This window comes from Hippichthys cyanospilos, chromosome 2 (assembly GCF_059441005.1).
Source record: "Hippichthys cyanospilos isolate Australia breed blue-spotted pipefish chromosome 2, RoL_Hcya_1.0, whole genome shotgun sequence".
Taxonomy (NCBI): Eukaryota; Metazoa; Chordata; class Actinopteri; order Syngnathiformes; family Syngnathidae; genus Hippichthys; species Hippichthys cyanospilos.
In genome coordinates, this window is record NC_142370.1 from 17,028,280 (window position 1) to 17,043,058 (window position 14,779).

The 14,779-nt window shown below is 38.8% G+C and overlaps 1 protein-coding gene across 2 annotated transcripts in view; it reads left to right on the top strand.

The window, feature by feature from the left end:
- Positions 1-14,779, top strand: part of LOC148427607 (delta-type opioid receptor-like) — a 34,422-nt gene that overhangs the window by 9,108 nt on the left and 10,535 nt on the right. For both annotated transcript variants that reach the window (XM_088407524.1, XM_088407523.1), the window contains 3 exons: positions 8,668-8,755; positions 9,495-9,677; positions 10,738-10,828. In XM_088407524.1, the coding sequence (XP_088263650.1) occupies positions 8,668-8,755; positions 9,495-9,677; positions 10,738-10,828 (362 nt within the window). The remainder of the gene's footprint in view (positions 1-8,667; positions 8,756-9,494; positions 9,678-10,737; positions 10,829-14,779) is intronic.

Below are 14,779 nucleotides of genomic sequence, written 5' to 3' on the forward strand. Positions count from 1 at the left end.
GGCTGAGCTTAGCCGTTGCAATGCCGCGAGAGGCTAGCTGTTTTCAAACAAGCAAGAATTTGAGGAGAAAAGTGGGCAGAATAAGAATGGAAACATTTTGTTTTTGTCTTCCAGTTAATAGTTCCAACGTCTTCACGTCAAACTTCATTTTGCACCTGCGAGTAGTGTTTCAATTGTAACATTATGAAACCCAGCAACACTACGCAAACGTGCATAAACATCTTTCAAATACAGTGGTCAACATTTTTATACCTGTTCAATTTGGTAGAGTGAGCAAAACAATTAAGCGCCTGCTGTTTGGTATCATAGTAAATCAAGCTCAAGGTGAGAGGTTGTCATGACTACCGTGAGACTGGAAACTGCAATGAAACAATCTGGTAGTATGCTTAAAAATAGCACTTTCAAATTTGTGAAATCTGTCTATTGCTAGAAGTGCGGTCTTCATTATTCTTACAGTTTTTCTAATTAGATTGCATGTGTATCAAAAGCTGTGATGTTCAATGGCAGATGTGCAATGTCACAAAATGATCCAAACCTTTTTTTTTTTTTTACCTTAAATTCCCAAATGAAAACTGTTTTGCTCACATCCTTAGAATGTATCTTGTTTTAGCCGTACGAGATGTTGAAGATGGTGACCAAAGACACTTGGAGGCGTGTCACCATGACTCGGCTGTGATCGGGAAGGCGGCAACAGTGGGCGGCAGGAAAAAAGTGAAAGGGTGATTCATTCTCATAGAAGCACCCAGACAAGGGTTGGAATGCCAACAGAGATGATGTCATGCAATGATAAATCCAAGAAATTCACATTTGTATGTGGGGCAATCACACACCATAAGGAGGCATTACAGTATTGAAAGGGTTTTTCAAATTGTTCCAAAATGTCATTCATTCTTGTCAACCCAAATCAAAACTTGTGTTCATTAAGGTGACTTTGTTTCCATTGTCAGATGGGTCCTGCTTTGCAACATGCAATTAGGTATGATATAAATTGATGATTCTGCTCTTGAATTCATCAGATGTTCTTATCAATGACCTTATGTGGATCGTGGATTAAAGTGAAACAGAACAAGGAAAAGAATGTGTCTCCAGTAAACTCTCTCCGCGACTAAGCACAGGCACAAATACTACGATCAGGTTCAACCTTCCCAAACCTTAGATAGAGTAACTCATTTTGGCACCATCTTGTGGTGTTGCTAAAAGTGCAGATAGGACAGTTTGCGAGTGGACACGGCTGTTAGTCGAGTTTAAAAAAAAAAAAAAAAAGAAAGAAAACAGTTCTTGAATAGTAAACTGTGAAAATGTATATTCATTGGACAGGAGAAATCAAAAGTAAAAATGTAGAGTGAATGTCATGCGAGTTGTCATCAAATATTGTGAGACTTTAGGGAATCATTCTATGAGTATATTTTGCTTTATCTTTGTTTTTCGACATTTTTGGGCAAATTGATGTGTTCATTGGGAAATTAGAATCTCTTCAGCTTTTTTTTAATCATTATTCTTATTCATTTATACAAAGGGACTTAAAGGAGTCATCTTGCCTTGGATTCGCTTTATACCTGTCATGGTTTGTTGGATTTTGGGTTGTGGGTTCATTTTGAGGGGTTCTGTCCCTTTCTGTTTACATATACAGTATGGTTCCCGCTTCTGCTCCTCTCGTGTCTCCCTGCGTTAGTTTTGATTTAGTCCACCTGTCCGCGTTACTTGGCCCTCGTGTCCTCCAATCCGCCCCCTTTGCCTATTGTCCCTGCCCAGCTGCCTTGTGTTTATCTGATTATCGTGTGAATGTATTTAAACCTAGTTTTCGTTACAGCCCGTGTCAGATCATTGTCATGTTGTTGCATTGTCATATTATCGTATAGTCGTGTCTCTCTCGTCGTCCGTCAGCCCCGTGTTTTCCTGCCAGCCTGCCGTAGTGTTTGTTTTCTGTTTTGCCAGCCTGCCTGCGCCCTTAGTTAGAGTTTTTGCCATCTCGTTTTCATCACTTTTGTTCCTGTTGCCCATTCCAATAAATATGGATTACATGAAGCCCCTGCATCGAAGCCTCCCTGCTTTTAGGTCCTCCACCTCCGCTACCACGCCTGCCGACATACCAACCGCAAACGCCCGTGACAATACCGGCATTGTGTAATTGTCACAGTGTCCTGGGTAATTAGTTGTAGCCTGTATTTAATGATTCCTGAGGTTATTGGCTCTAGGTACGGAAAACCTATACGTCACCAAAATGTGCGTAGTACAAGTCCGTGAATAGGTTTCAAAAGATTCTTGCTCCCTTTTCACACAAGGACATTGATAGCTGACCGGTCATTTCTCAGATCATTGCTGTAAATTTGACCAGTGATGGTGCTGTGGACAGTGTAAAGCTCATTCGTGATTACTTACAGTGAATGGTGTTTGCTTGAGAAAAATAAAACCACCAAAATGTCCTGAAATTAGCTGAAGCTAACGGCAGTGAACAGTCCAGTCTAAAAATGCAAAAACACGAAAGCTCTATTCTATCAACGTATATTAATAGTATACTTTGGGCACAAACTGGTTAGCATGTGCGCCTCACAATTACTTTGGTCCTTGGCCTTCCTGTGTGGAATTTGCAAGTTCTCCCTGTGCCAACAGGGGTTTTGTCCCACTTTCCGAAACATGCATGTTAGGAAAATTGGATATTCTGAATTGCCTTTTGGTGTGTTTGTGCATCCAAATGGTTGGCAACTGGGCAGCATACCTTCTACAGCATACCTGTGACTCTCGTGAGGATAAGTACCTTGGATAATGGATGGCAAAATATACCTTCAATATAAGATTCAATACAAAAAAATCTATTTATATATAATACAGATGTGTAAAATCAAGCTAGTTATCAAGCATCACTCTAAAAGTGACTGTTAGTTGATTCCACAGGCTGTTGATTTTAATAACTTGGAAAAATGTTTGAACAAAAACACGCGTTTCAAATAATCTTGGTTGCAGTCCTGCTAACCATGGTATTTTATTGCATTTTCTCAGCAAGAGCGATAAAATTGAAGAAGAAACCTAAGAGCATGCTTCTGCCATGTGTAATGCATATCACGGTGACATTATAGTGCTTTTTTTCTTGTGACTGCTGCAAGGAGTTTGTGTCTCTCAGCTGGCAAATAAGAAAAAGCATGATGGAAAAAGCACGTTGGAATCTTATGCTTTCCAGCTCACAACAACAACATTAAGGGCTACAATCAGGTACTCATAGATGAATCTTTTTTTTTGTACCCTTCACAAAAGGTATTGCACCTCAGGGATGAACATAATCAAAGTGAAATGAGCAGTGAGCTGGCCTAGGGCCCAAACTCAAGCTGAAACCACTAGGAGCAGCCTTCAAGGACTCCTGCCTGTTTCCATAACAACCCACACATGTCGTATCTAAAAAATACGTTGGAACTTCATCAGACCTCTTCATCCTTTTGGAGATCCTGTCAAGACCAAAGAAAACATTAAAATTGTATAGGTGATGCTTTAAGGCGGCAACGTGTGTTTCAAGACAGTAAGGTGGATCTAGTGGTTAGACTCTGCCTGGACTTTTGAGGTTCTGCAGGTTGGAGGTTGCCAAAGTTCTATTTCTTGTTCTCGAGTAGTCTCGGTGACGCAGTGGTTAGCACGGCTGTCTCACGGTTTAGGGACCCGAGTTCAAATCCACCTCACTCCGGCCTTCCTGTGTGGAGTTTGCATGTTCTCTCCAGGCAATCCGATTTCCTCCCACACTCCAAAAACATGCATAGCAGGTGCATTGGACATACAGTACTAAATTGTCCTTTTGTGTGATTGGGTGCGTGAATGGTTGTTCGTCTCTGTGTGCCCTGCAAATGGCTGGCAACCAGTTGAGAGTGTCCCTTGCCTACTGCTCCAAGGGATAGGCACCAGCAAGCCTGAGAGGCTTGCGAGGATGACCGGCCTAGAAAATGGATGGATGAAGTAGCCTGGTTTACAAGTGTGCTAAATACCATTGATGAAAACCATTCCTGGTAGCTGCTAGCGTTCCTTGTAGCAGATTCAGTCATCAGTATATCATTGCAACATCAGAGATTATATCGCAATTAAAATGTAGCTGTTTTACTTGTTGCATTTTGTCTGCCAGACATTATGAAATTGTATTCAGTTTTTAGGCGGTCCTTGAAGCACTAGGAGAATAGAAAGCAGAACTTGAATACTGCAAGTAAGCCTTTCTTCTTGTCTTTCTTCTTTCCCCTATTATCTGAATTTTACTCTTTCATCCTCTTGGTCCTCTTCATCTTCTGGCAACCGTGAGCGTCGGCTAATGATGGCTGTAGACTCTCAGCACAAAACCGTTCAGTTGCATTTGGAAACTTATCAGCCATGCGTAGCTCATTTGCATGCTTCATAATGATGAGAAGAAAAAAAAAGCCTGGTTCAGAAAACAAGGTGCGACAAATTAGATTCCATCTCGTCATTCGGTTCCCACTGCACTGAAGTGGTGGCTTTTTTCAGGGGGTTATGAACGTCTTTTTTTGTAATACTGTTCCTTTTCAAACAGATGTTTGCGTAAAAACAGTAGCTCAAATGTTTTTTGAAACAACAAATTAAATAGCTGACAATACCGTCTAGCAACGTCACTTTGACACAGCTAGACATGTTCCACGATGAAAAGGTACTATTTCCGTGCCCAAGGCAGTCTATTTGTGTGCATGGGTGGAGTTTCTTTGGGTATTTTTATGAAAAGGTGCAGCTAATAATGTGGCTATTGCGTTGTTGTGGCAGGCGACATTGCCAACTTCCCTCTCATCCAATGAAACATACTTAAATCACCTGCCCCACAAATTAGACCTGCCGCTTGCCGTTCGACTTAAGGCTACCGAATTGTCAAGTGCTGTGTTTCATCTCGGATTTTTTTCAGCAGCGCAATGACATGTTTGACTAACGCAAACAAGGGAGGATTTACAAAATGTGCAAAGTCACGTGCAAATGAGTATGCGCAAGATTATTTCCTTAATAAGTATGATCGTTAGATTAGGGTTCTTCTCTAACTTTTCCACTGATGGCACCGGTGCTTGGTTGGGCACTCTTACGTACACACGGCCATGCTTTCTATTACAATTAGTACTACAATTCAGAACAGTCAGAATTAATATTCGGTCAAGGGATACATTGACATGGTTGTCAGCCACACTTTTTTCACAACTTTTCAACTTTGCCTGGAAAAGCTTCGGATAGGTCCTCGTAACCCACCAGGTTTTATGTACGTGTCACGGCTCGCCAAGGGCAACTTCATTCCTGTCAGTTGGTTTTGGCTCATTTGCTATCTGTGTTTACGTCCTAAGTCTACTCCTGGTTCCTCGGTGCTCCAGCTTCAAATCTTGTTCTTGTTTAAATTCAGAGATAAATCTACTGCTTGGAGTTGCCTGTGGGTCATCCTGCCTTCAACAAAGTGCAAAGTTTTTATACCCATCATCAAACCGCCATATCAGACCATTGCATCTTCACAATAAATTTCATCAAGGTCAAATGAACGGTGTCACACTTTAAGAGGAGCTGCTTCATATCTCGTCCAACAGATGTCACCTCCATTTTTTTTTTTTTTGCTGTATAGTGCAGTTTCCATCTGATCGGATGCCTTTATGTTTGTGTTCTGTGACATTTTCAAAACTGACAATTGTTTGGCAGCTTTGTTTTAACCTTCAAAAGTAACGTCTTTGTAAACATTGTGGATAAAGTCCTCCAAATAAGCAAATATACTGAAAATCATTACAATAGTCAACTCGGCACGAGGTACAAAGGCCCCCTGACAAAAAATAAACACAAACAAAGATTATGATGGTGATCTTAGCTGGCATGTGTTAAACTGCTGTGTGCTTCTACTATGTGTCTAATCCTTCTCAAAAATAAGATGAATCCTTTGTTAGACTCCCAGCAACATGGCTTCAGTATGGCCGATAAGCCCTCCATCTGTACAGAGAATGGCTTATTGAGAATCTTGATGGAAAGGGTTGATGTGATGACATCAAGGAGGATTGCGATAACTGCGCAGGCAGCGGGGGTTCACCGAATTGACTTTGTGGTCGTCGTCAAGGGGAGATAATATGAAAGGGCTGGACGAGTAAAGCTTTGTCGTCACTGTAGAAAGATGGTGTCTGTAATTATTAGTAAGCGGGAAGTGGCTAAAGAATGTATCTTTGCATTTATAAGGTATGAGAATGTTCTGTGAAAATCAAAACAAACCAATTATTTTTAGATATGCTCATGGGGTGTTTTCAATAAGTTTTCAATAAAAAGCCAGAAAAGTTAATAAATCTTCTGAACAGTATATTTTCTGCTCATGCAGTGACTAGAGAAGGCAGCGCTGGCTGCCGAATGTGAATAATTCAAAGAGATGATTAATATTTGAAATAGAACAGCACGCCGGATGAAAGAGTCATCAGATTGCATGCTCCTTTCATCCTGGTTCCTCCCTCCATCTTTAATGGAGAGAAGAGGAAAAGATGGAGTCCGCTAGAAGTTCTTCACGGAAAGGTGTGACTGAGGAACTTGTGATTGCAGAAACTTTACATACTAGTTGGACAAGTCATGGTGTCGTGAACTTAGGAGTGCAACATCATTTGCAAAGCAAGCAAACTTCAGGGAATGAAAGCAAAAGTTATCTGCCTGTTGCACTTGTATAGTTGTACTGCACAGCACAGAGTTCAACACTAAAGGTGAATGGAAAAAGTTTGATTTTTATTTATTTGGTTGAATACGCCTTTTTTTGTTATTTGCATTAAATATGTTAAACCGGTGATTCTCAAATGGTGGTTTAGGTCACAGACTGGTAGGACAACTGACAATACCAACATGAGCTAGTTTGCACAATGGTTTGAGAACATGCCGTCACGCCCGTTAGTTGTAGTTAGTTTATTAGACCAAAAGCAGGTTCAGAGTTGTTGTTCATTTTTCCAAATTCATGTTAGGTCACCGCCATAGGAGGGGAATTAAGAATTTATTCCAGGCCTTTTACTTTGGGACATATTTGTGTTTTGCTTACAGGCAGGTTTGCGCATATTATACTTTGAGCCATCATATTATTACATATTATTATTACAGAGTCTCTAAAAAGAAGAGCTCAAAGCTAAGATTTAAGTGAAACGCTTTCACCGACTGTGCAATTTTGATCTTTTATTTGATTGTTGTCGTGTGTCCTAATGTTATTCCTCGTGTTCTTAACTCACTCACTCCCAAAGATGTATCCTTAGGTATCTGTCAAGTCTAAAGATTCAATCCCAGGTATATATTTACTTATCTATTTGCACATCAAGAATTAGGGCATAGGCCATAGGAGGGTGGAAAATGACTGGTGCTGAAAGAGTTAATACCACTCTATGAAAGGGATTTAAGTATGTGTGGTTGTATAGTTTTGAAGGTTGTTTAGCGCATTTTCTGTCCTAACCCTTTTAATTTATGGTCAGTAGCAAATTTTCACTAAGCAACATTAAAACCTAAGTATGCTTTTGTCTCTAACCATTTTCGAGTCACAAACATGTGAAATAGTGATATCAACATTTTATTGAGAATCGTCTGGCCGCACAAAGATTACGTTCTCTAATCCTGGGTCACAGTTTGGCGAGAAATATGGGTGCCGGGGTGTCTACAGTACTGTATATCAGAGGCAGTCCTCACAAGCTCTCCTCAGCTAAAATTTGCCGTTGGTGATTGCTGATGTCCTGTGCCAAATACAAACAGGGAATTGAGTCACAATCTAATCTGTTGGTTGGTTCATTAGTCAGTGATTACACACTCAATCACAGAACTAGATAAACAATTCAATAACTCCTAAATTTGCTTTTAGAAGGGGTCTTCATGAGGAAATGCATGGAATGAGATTTGTTCCCTTCAAACCCCCTCCTGTTCTCGCTTAACTGTACTTGTTGATTTTCTTTGTCTTTTTTTTTTTTTCTGTTTTGTGGATTGCATTTGAAATTGCGGTCATATTTGATGCAACAGAGTTGCAAATTGCAGGGTTAATTTTCTGAACACATCTTACCTTCTGGCTCATCTGGTCTACCAGCACTGTACTATGCCAATTTGTGGCTTGCATCAGTTCACTGGTCTCACTCGTGCATTCACAGAAAATTACAATCATGACATCTTTTAACATGAAACTTCTGTGGCGAAACAGTTAAGGAAATTGGAGGACTTCTACATCGGCGTAAAATCCTCCTTGACACTGTTGAAAGACAAATGTATTGGGTTTAATTTCTCCCTGGAAAGAGGTACAATATAACGAACTCACACCGGCTAGTGTGTTCGTGCCAGTGTTCAGTTTGAGGATATAACAAAACTGTTCTTGTGGTCACTGTTTGAACTTGAGTGCAGCTTGTTCTGTCACTCACATGAATAATGCATGAATAAAAAGTCCAAGCCAGTCCAGTGATACCAAGAGCGGCTGGCACAGTGACGCTTTAAACGAATTCCAAAGCTGCAAGTTCTGATTAAACCCCACCCCTCCAACTCACACCACTACAAACAGCAGACAGCATGCCTTTGTGAATTTTAATACAGCACCGCCGCCTTCTTTGTCTATATGTCATGCGGACTAACTGAAAGTGTTTGTGCGTGTGTGTGTGTGTGTGTGTGTGTGTGTGTGTGTGTGTGTGTGTGTGTGTGTGTGTGTGTGTGTGTGTGTGTGTGTGTGTGCGCGCGCTTGCATGTCTATAGATACACTAAGATGAAGACGGCCACCAACATCTATATTTTCAATCTGGCTTTGGCTGACTCTTTATTCCTCGCCACTTTACCATTCCAGGTGAGCGCTTGATCATTTCCTACGTTTGAACGATTCAAAATTTTGGGGGACAAAAACAGCAATAGAGGGAAATATAACACACACACACATGCTAAACATTGTCCACAAAAAGAGTGTGTATGTGTGTGTATTGGTATCTATTATGAAGGTGTTTCTTAATCAATTTACATTAATGATCTGCTGTTACCCACTGCCACATTTTCCTGGCAACAGTCTAATAGGGGGAGTACTGTCACATATTTATTTCCCATTAAAGCACTGCTCATCTGTACAGAATAAATTACTGGCTTTATTCTTTTCTTGATTTTATCTTGTTAAAAAATGAAATGCGCCCAACAACTAGCACAAGCGCTACATGTCATTTAGCATTCAAACAATTGATTTACATATTATTACAATAGTAATCCAACATATTTCCATCATTTTACAAAAAAAACCAAAACAAACAGTTTTGTCCCCTTCCTTGATTCACCAATTCATCCATCTAGTTGTATATGCAGCCGCGCTAACAATGACAAACATTCAGTGACTTTTCTGAAGTCACCAAGGCTAAATGATTATTTGGATGTTTAATTAATGTGCAAATGATTTCTTATTTGCATAAGGATCAATTACGACGCAAGAGAAAGGTGAAGCGGTTTCACGCTCCACTTGACGCAATCATGAACTCTCCATGGAAGCGCTCGAGTGCTGATGGGTGCTCCACAATCTCACTGTTTGAATTTGGGAATGTTTTTAGGGCACTGACGTGTTCCTGGGCTTCTGGCCGTTTGGAAACGCCTTGTGCAAGGCAGTAGTATCCATCGACTACTACAACATGTTCACCAGCACCTTCACGCTGACAGTGATGAGCATGGACAGGTATGTGGCTGTCTGCCATCCTGTCAAAGCGCTGGACATGAGGACACCGCACAAGGCCAAGGTAAAACGTGTTCTTAGCATACCAATACATCAGAATATGAAGGGTGATGTTTATGTGAGATGGAAGCAGGGTTAAAATATTTGGGGACTCTTCAATAGAGATATTGTAGGTTTTCTTTCAACTTTTATTATTTGAATTCTTCCATCCAGTCTGCTGCTGTGCAACCTTTTTAAAACTGTTTGTTTTAATCAGTTTTTAGGGAGTGTCTTTTTGTGTCGAAAATTATTAGTTTTAGTTTGGTTTTTATTTTGAACTAGTTTTATGTTGTTTGGATTTTGCATCATAGTTATGAACTTTTGTGTTATGATTTGAGCTTTATATTTATAATTTAATTTAAAATTAATCAAAAATTCCTTAGGACGTTTGTCTTTGTATTATCTACACTGAGAGTTTGTCAAGGGTGATATAAAAAAAAAAAATGTTGTGTAGCAAAGTAAACTACAATTGATGAACAACTGCTCTTCCCTTTCCGTAGTTATGGACTAACAGCAATACAAAAATGAAATACATTTGAAATGAATTCTGAAAGTTCATATGTATAAAATGTTTGTTTTAATTACTTTTATGATCATAGATTTTAGTGAGGATAAGCAGTTATATAAAATGGGTGGGTGGATGGAATTGTTGTTCTATTTCCTTAAAAGCTTTTTTACAGCATTTACAATTTTTCTTTTCATTATTAATTTTCATGAATGAAAAATAACCTTGCTTTCCACCATTTGTCCTCTTCTGGGTCACTGGTGCTGGTAAGCATAACGCAATAAACAAAGGCTTTGTTTTTCTTTTTTCATATTAGTTTTATTTGGAGGAGGGACCGATCATTCAACACGAGAATATTACAAAAACCTCCGATACATTTATGGTGTTGTGAAATTTTTAGTCATTACCCGAGTGTGACTTTCTGACTTCCTGGTCCTGTCAGCGCTCTCTCTAGGGGCACAACACCATCAGCCTCGTTCAGACAACCTCGCCAGGGTGGCTCGCATCGGCTTATGGGGCAATTATAATTAAGCCCCTGGCCTAGCTGCCTATAAACTAATTACTTGTCATTTTTCTTCAGGTGGTGAATATCTGTGTGTGGGTGTTGGCCTCAGCCTTTGGAGTTCCGGCCATGGTGATGGGAAATGTTGAAGAGGAGCAGGAACATAACAGTAAGTAACTAGCTTGTTGTATTTACAGTACATGTATTCTGTCGTTTCCATATGCACTGTACGAGTGAGCTAGTATGATATTCATCTCTGATTAATATGCAAAAACAATACACAGTGGCAAAACACTGCCACCCAGCATTTATTTTTCATTATCCATTTCTGAAGAGGGTTCACGGGAACACAAAGACTCAAAGCTATCTTTCCCTGTGGAGCTGCGGTATGCATGAACTTATTTCTAAATGTGCCTGCTCTCGCATTTTACAGCTTTTATGGCACAGCGTCCCACTAATGGGTTTAACACATGCGATTTATGATCAATCAAATTATTTGCCAGCAAAGTGACACATCACAGTTGATGTTATGAATTCTCCCTTTGCGGCTTTTAAAAAGCATCTTCCATCATGGAGCATTTGTATCTCTTATAACAATGGTTCTCAAATGGGGGTAGTAGTACTCCTGGGGGTACTTGAAGGAACTTCAGGGGGTACTGGAGATTTTAGATAAAACAAACAAACAAACATGCAAAAATCCCCAAAAAATATTTATTGAATTAGTTAATTGTTTCAGGAAAATAGAAGTTCATAAAACTATGTTCAGTAGATGATTAAATTTATCATTATAAAAACTCAAATTCTCCCCCATACTAGAATGGTTCGACCTCGAACTTGTCATGTGCCACCTCTTGTTACCTATAGTTAGTTAGTACCTTTAGTAAGACAATGATTTATTTCTCTCTACTATGTTGCCAATCGAGGATACTCTAAGTTGAATATTTGTTGAATATTCTGTGGACAAATATTTATTCTTAATAATTGTTTTTTTGGGAACAGGACTGACAATGTTGATTATTTTTGGCGGACAAATATTCAATAAAAATTCAGTTGATGGTTTATTTTTGTTAAGAGATCTCTACTGTAATCCCCAAAAGGGAGGCTTTATGTATTGTATTTTTTGTGATCAAATATTTATTTGTAATTATTTCTTTTTGAGAACTGTAACCCCAAAACAGGACGCTTTAAGTTTAATATTTTTCTGTACATATATATATATATATATATATATATATATATATATATATATATATATATATATATATATATATATATATATATATATATATACACTTTTTTAGAACATGACTGACAGTTTATATTGATTATTTTCTTGTGGGAAAAATGTAATAAATATTTTGTTTTTTGAGTAATTTCTTTTTTTTTGAGTAATTTCTTTTTGATAACAGATTCCCCTATGATCCAAAAGAGGACACATTAGGTTCATTTGTTTTTTTTGTGGACCAATACAAATGAATGTTTTAAAGGGTCTAAATTTGAATAAATCAGACACTCGGCATGTTTTAAGTCTTCTTTAAAAAAATGTTTTGCATTGGTTAAGGGGTACTTAACTGAAAAGATATTTTACAGGGGCTACATCATTGAAAAAAAGCTGAGAACCACTGACTTTTATATTTTATATATAAATTGGGAGTCAGGGTGCAGTTAAGCATCGGATGGCATATATTTACTTAGTTTCCATGTGTGCCAGGTGTTATTGTGAAGCAAGATGTGTATGAGAGAGTGCCTTTGTTTTTTACAGAGGCTTGGGTAAAAGTGGAGTTAGATACACGTAGAGAATGTCCATTGATTATTTCACATAGAATTGAATGCATAAATGCTCAACATAAGCAATTGTGTTTTAGTCTTAGTTTAATAATGCAATGCAGGTGGGGAAGGAAAAAACTCTTCCCTACTTCTAGTAAGTTTTAACATTGTGACAGTTGATTCTGTACATACCTTCTTGACAAGTACTGCTTTCACAGAAAAGTTCATGGTCTTAAACCTGATAAGTATAACTCAAAGTGATGTACATGGATTCACATCCGTCCCTCCTGGTCACGGGCACAGGCATTCAGTGGGGATGGAAAGGATTTGCTCCCATGTTATTTACACTTTTTTGTGATCATTTTGTTTGTGTAATTTTGTGTAAATTTGGTGTTTGGTTAAGTGTGAACACAATCATCTGCTGTCATGTGCATGCAAGTTGTTGCAGGTCTCCCAAAAATTGAAGTGCAGCATTATTGGCTATGTATCATTAAAAAACAGATGTAGGCTCTACACCTGCAATGAAAATGCAGCCCACGAAGCAGAGAAGAGTTGTAGTAAACAAGCATGCAGTCCTATGAAAACACTCAAATGAACACTATTGATGACTCATCATTTTGCCTCCTAAACACTCATGTAATAAGTTTCCGCATGTGACACTTTAATCTCGAGTCAGTTTATCTGTTCTTTGATTGCCTCTAAAAGCACTTGTACAGTTTAATCATGTCACCCGCAACGGTTTTAGTGCCGCACCCCGCTTGATGGTCTGGTGAACTCCATTTCATTTAATGAGATGTCTATTAGCCCACCGCACAATCACTCCACTCCAGTTAAACTTTACTGCCGCTCCTCTTCCACTACAACTGTGAGATGCTCAAATGATCATCAGAGGGAAATGTTTGCTTCCTTTCTGCAAATATTTGTTTTCCTTTTGTCACTTCATGGATATTCTTCTCAGCTGTGACTTGGGTTTCAAACATTCTACATGAAAGCGAAAGCGTTTTCACATCCTCTATAAAGCTGATGAATTACTAAACACTGTCCTATTTCGGGAGAAACAATTGTTAAAGGCGACTTCCGTTAGACGGTAGGACTTAAAATAATTGTTTGGAGCAAAAAAAAAAGTACACAAATGTAAACATTCTTGACGTCTCCACATGGGATAGTGAGACACAGATTTTACTAAGCCTGGGCACATTTCACATTGGCTAAATTTCAAATTACACAAACAAAATGATCACAAAAAAGTGTAAATAACAGACGGGCTACACCAGTCAATTGAATTAACTCCCATCGAGAGAAAGTGCAATTATTTGTTCTTCCTGTCACTACTTGAATAGTAAGACGTGAAACTGAATCATTTCAGAGTAATAAAGCTGGACTAGCACAACATTATTTTTAATACTGTACAAACGTATTTACAGATTCCAGTTAGGTTTTATGCTTTAACTCATCTACTTGCACAACTCTGCTCTTATGGTACACAACTGCGTTAAGGGGGGCTCATCAATTTAACTGTTAACGGTATGAAGAGAAGCATTCATAAATTGAGATCCTGACAGGCCTGAAGATAAAAAAAAATAAAAAACATACAAAAAAAGCCTCAGTGTGCATGCTCCTCTGTTCAAATAATATTATTTTCGAATTAATAGTAGTAGAGTAGTAGTTATAGTAGTAGCACAGAGATCAAGCTATTTTTTTAACATTTCTGGCAGTCCAGTATAATGCTGTGGTGTGACATAAAATAGCAAATTCATCCAAGTTAGCTGGACAGAGGCTTTAAGCTGTACACGTCAAATTACAATCGATCCACCTGACCATCTTCGGTTCTGCTCATTCTCACTTGGGTTGCATACTTAGTTTATGTTATTAGCAATGCAGGTAGCTTCTCCCAGCTTAATCCAGGATTGTTTTTTTTTCAGTAAAGGGAATTAAACCTGTGGTTGAAAAACCACAAGCCATATTGCCAAACAGTGTCCACCCACAGAGGCCTCAGTGATGCATTAAAGTGTATTTAAAAAGGTTTTCTATGTGCATTCAACTTAGATTGAGCATGAATGTGCTGTGTGTACACATGGTGGGGTTGGTGGCACTATGCTGCACTGCATGAGGCCCAATAGTTTCTCCAGAGGAGGTCATGTTTTGCCAGCTGGCCTGCTGACAAAATGGTGGGTCGCCTCTAATTTTGTCATCACGCCACCTGCCAGGCTCTCTGGTCTTTTTGAATGAGTCATTCAACATCACTCCGCATAATTAACTCTATCTATCTATCTATCTATCTATCTATCTATCTATCTATCTATCTATCTATCTATCTATCTATCTATCTATCTATCTATCTATCTATCTATCT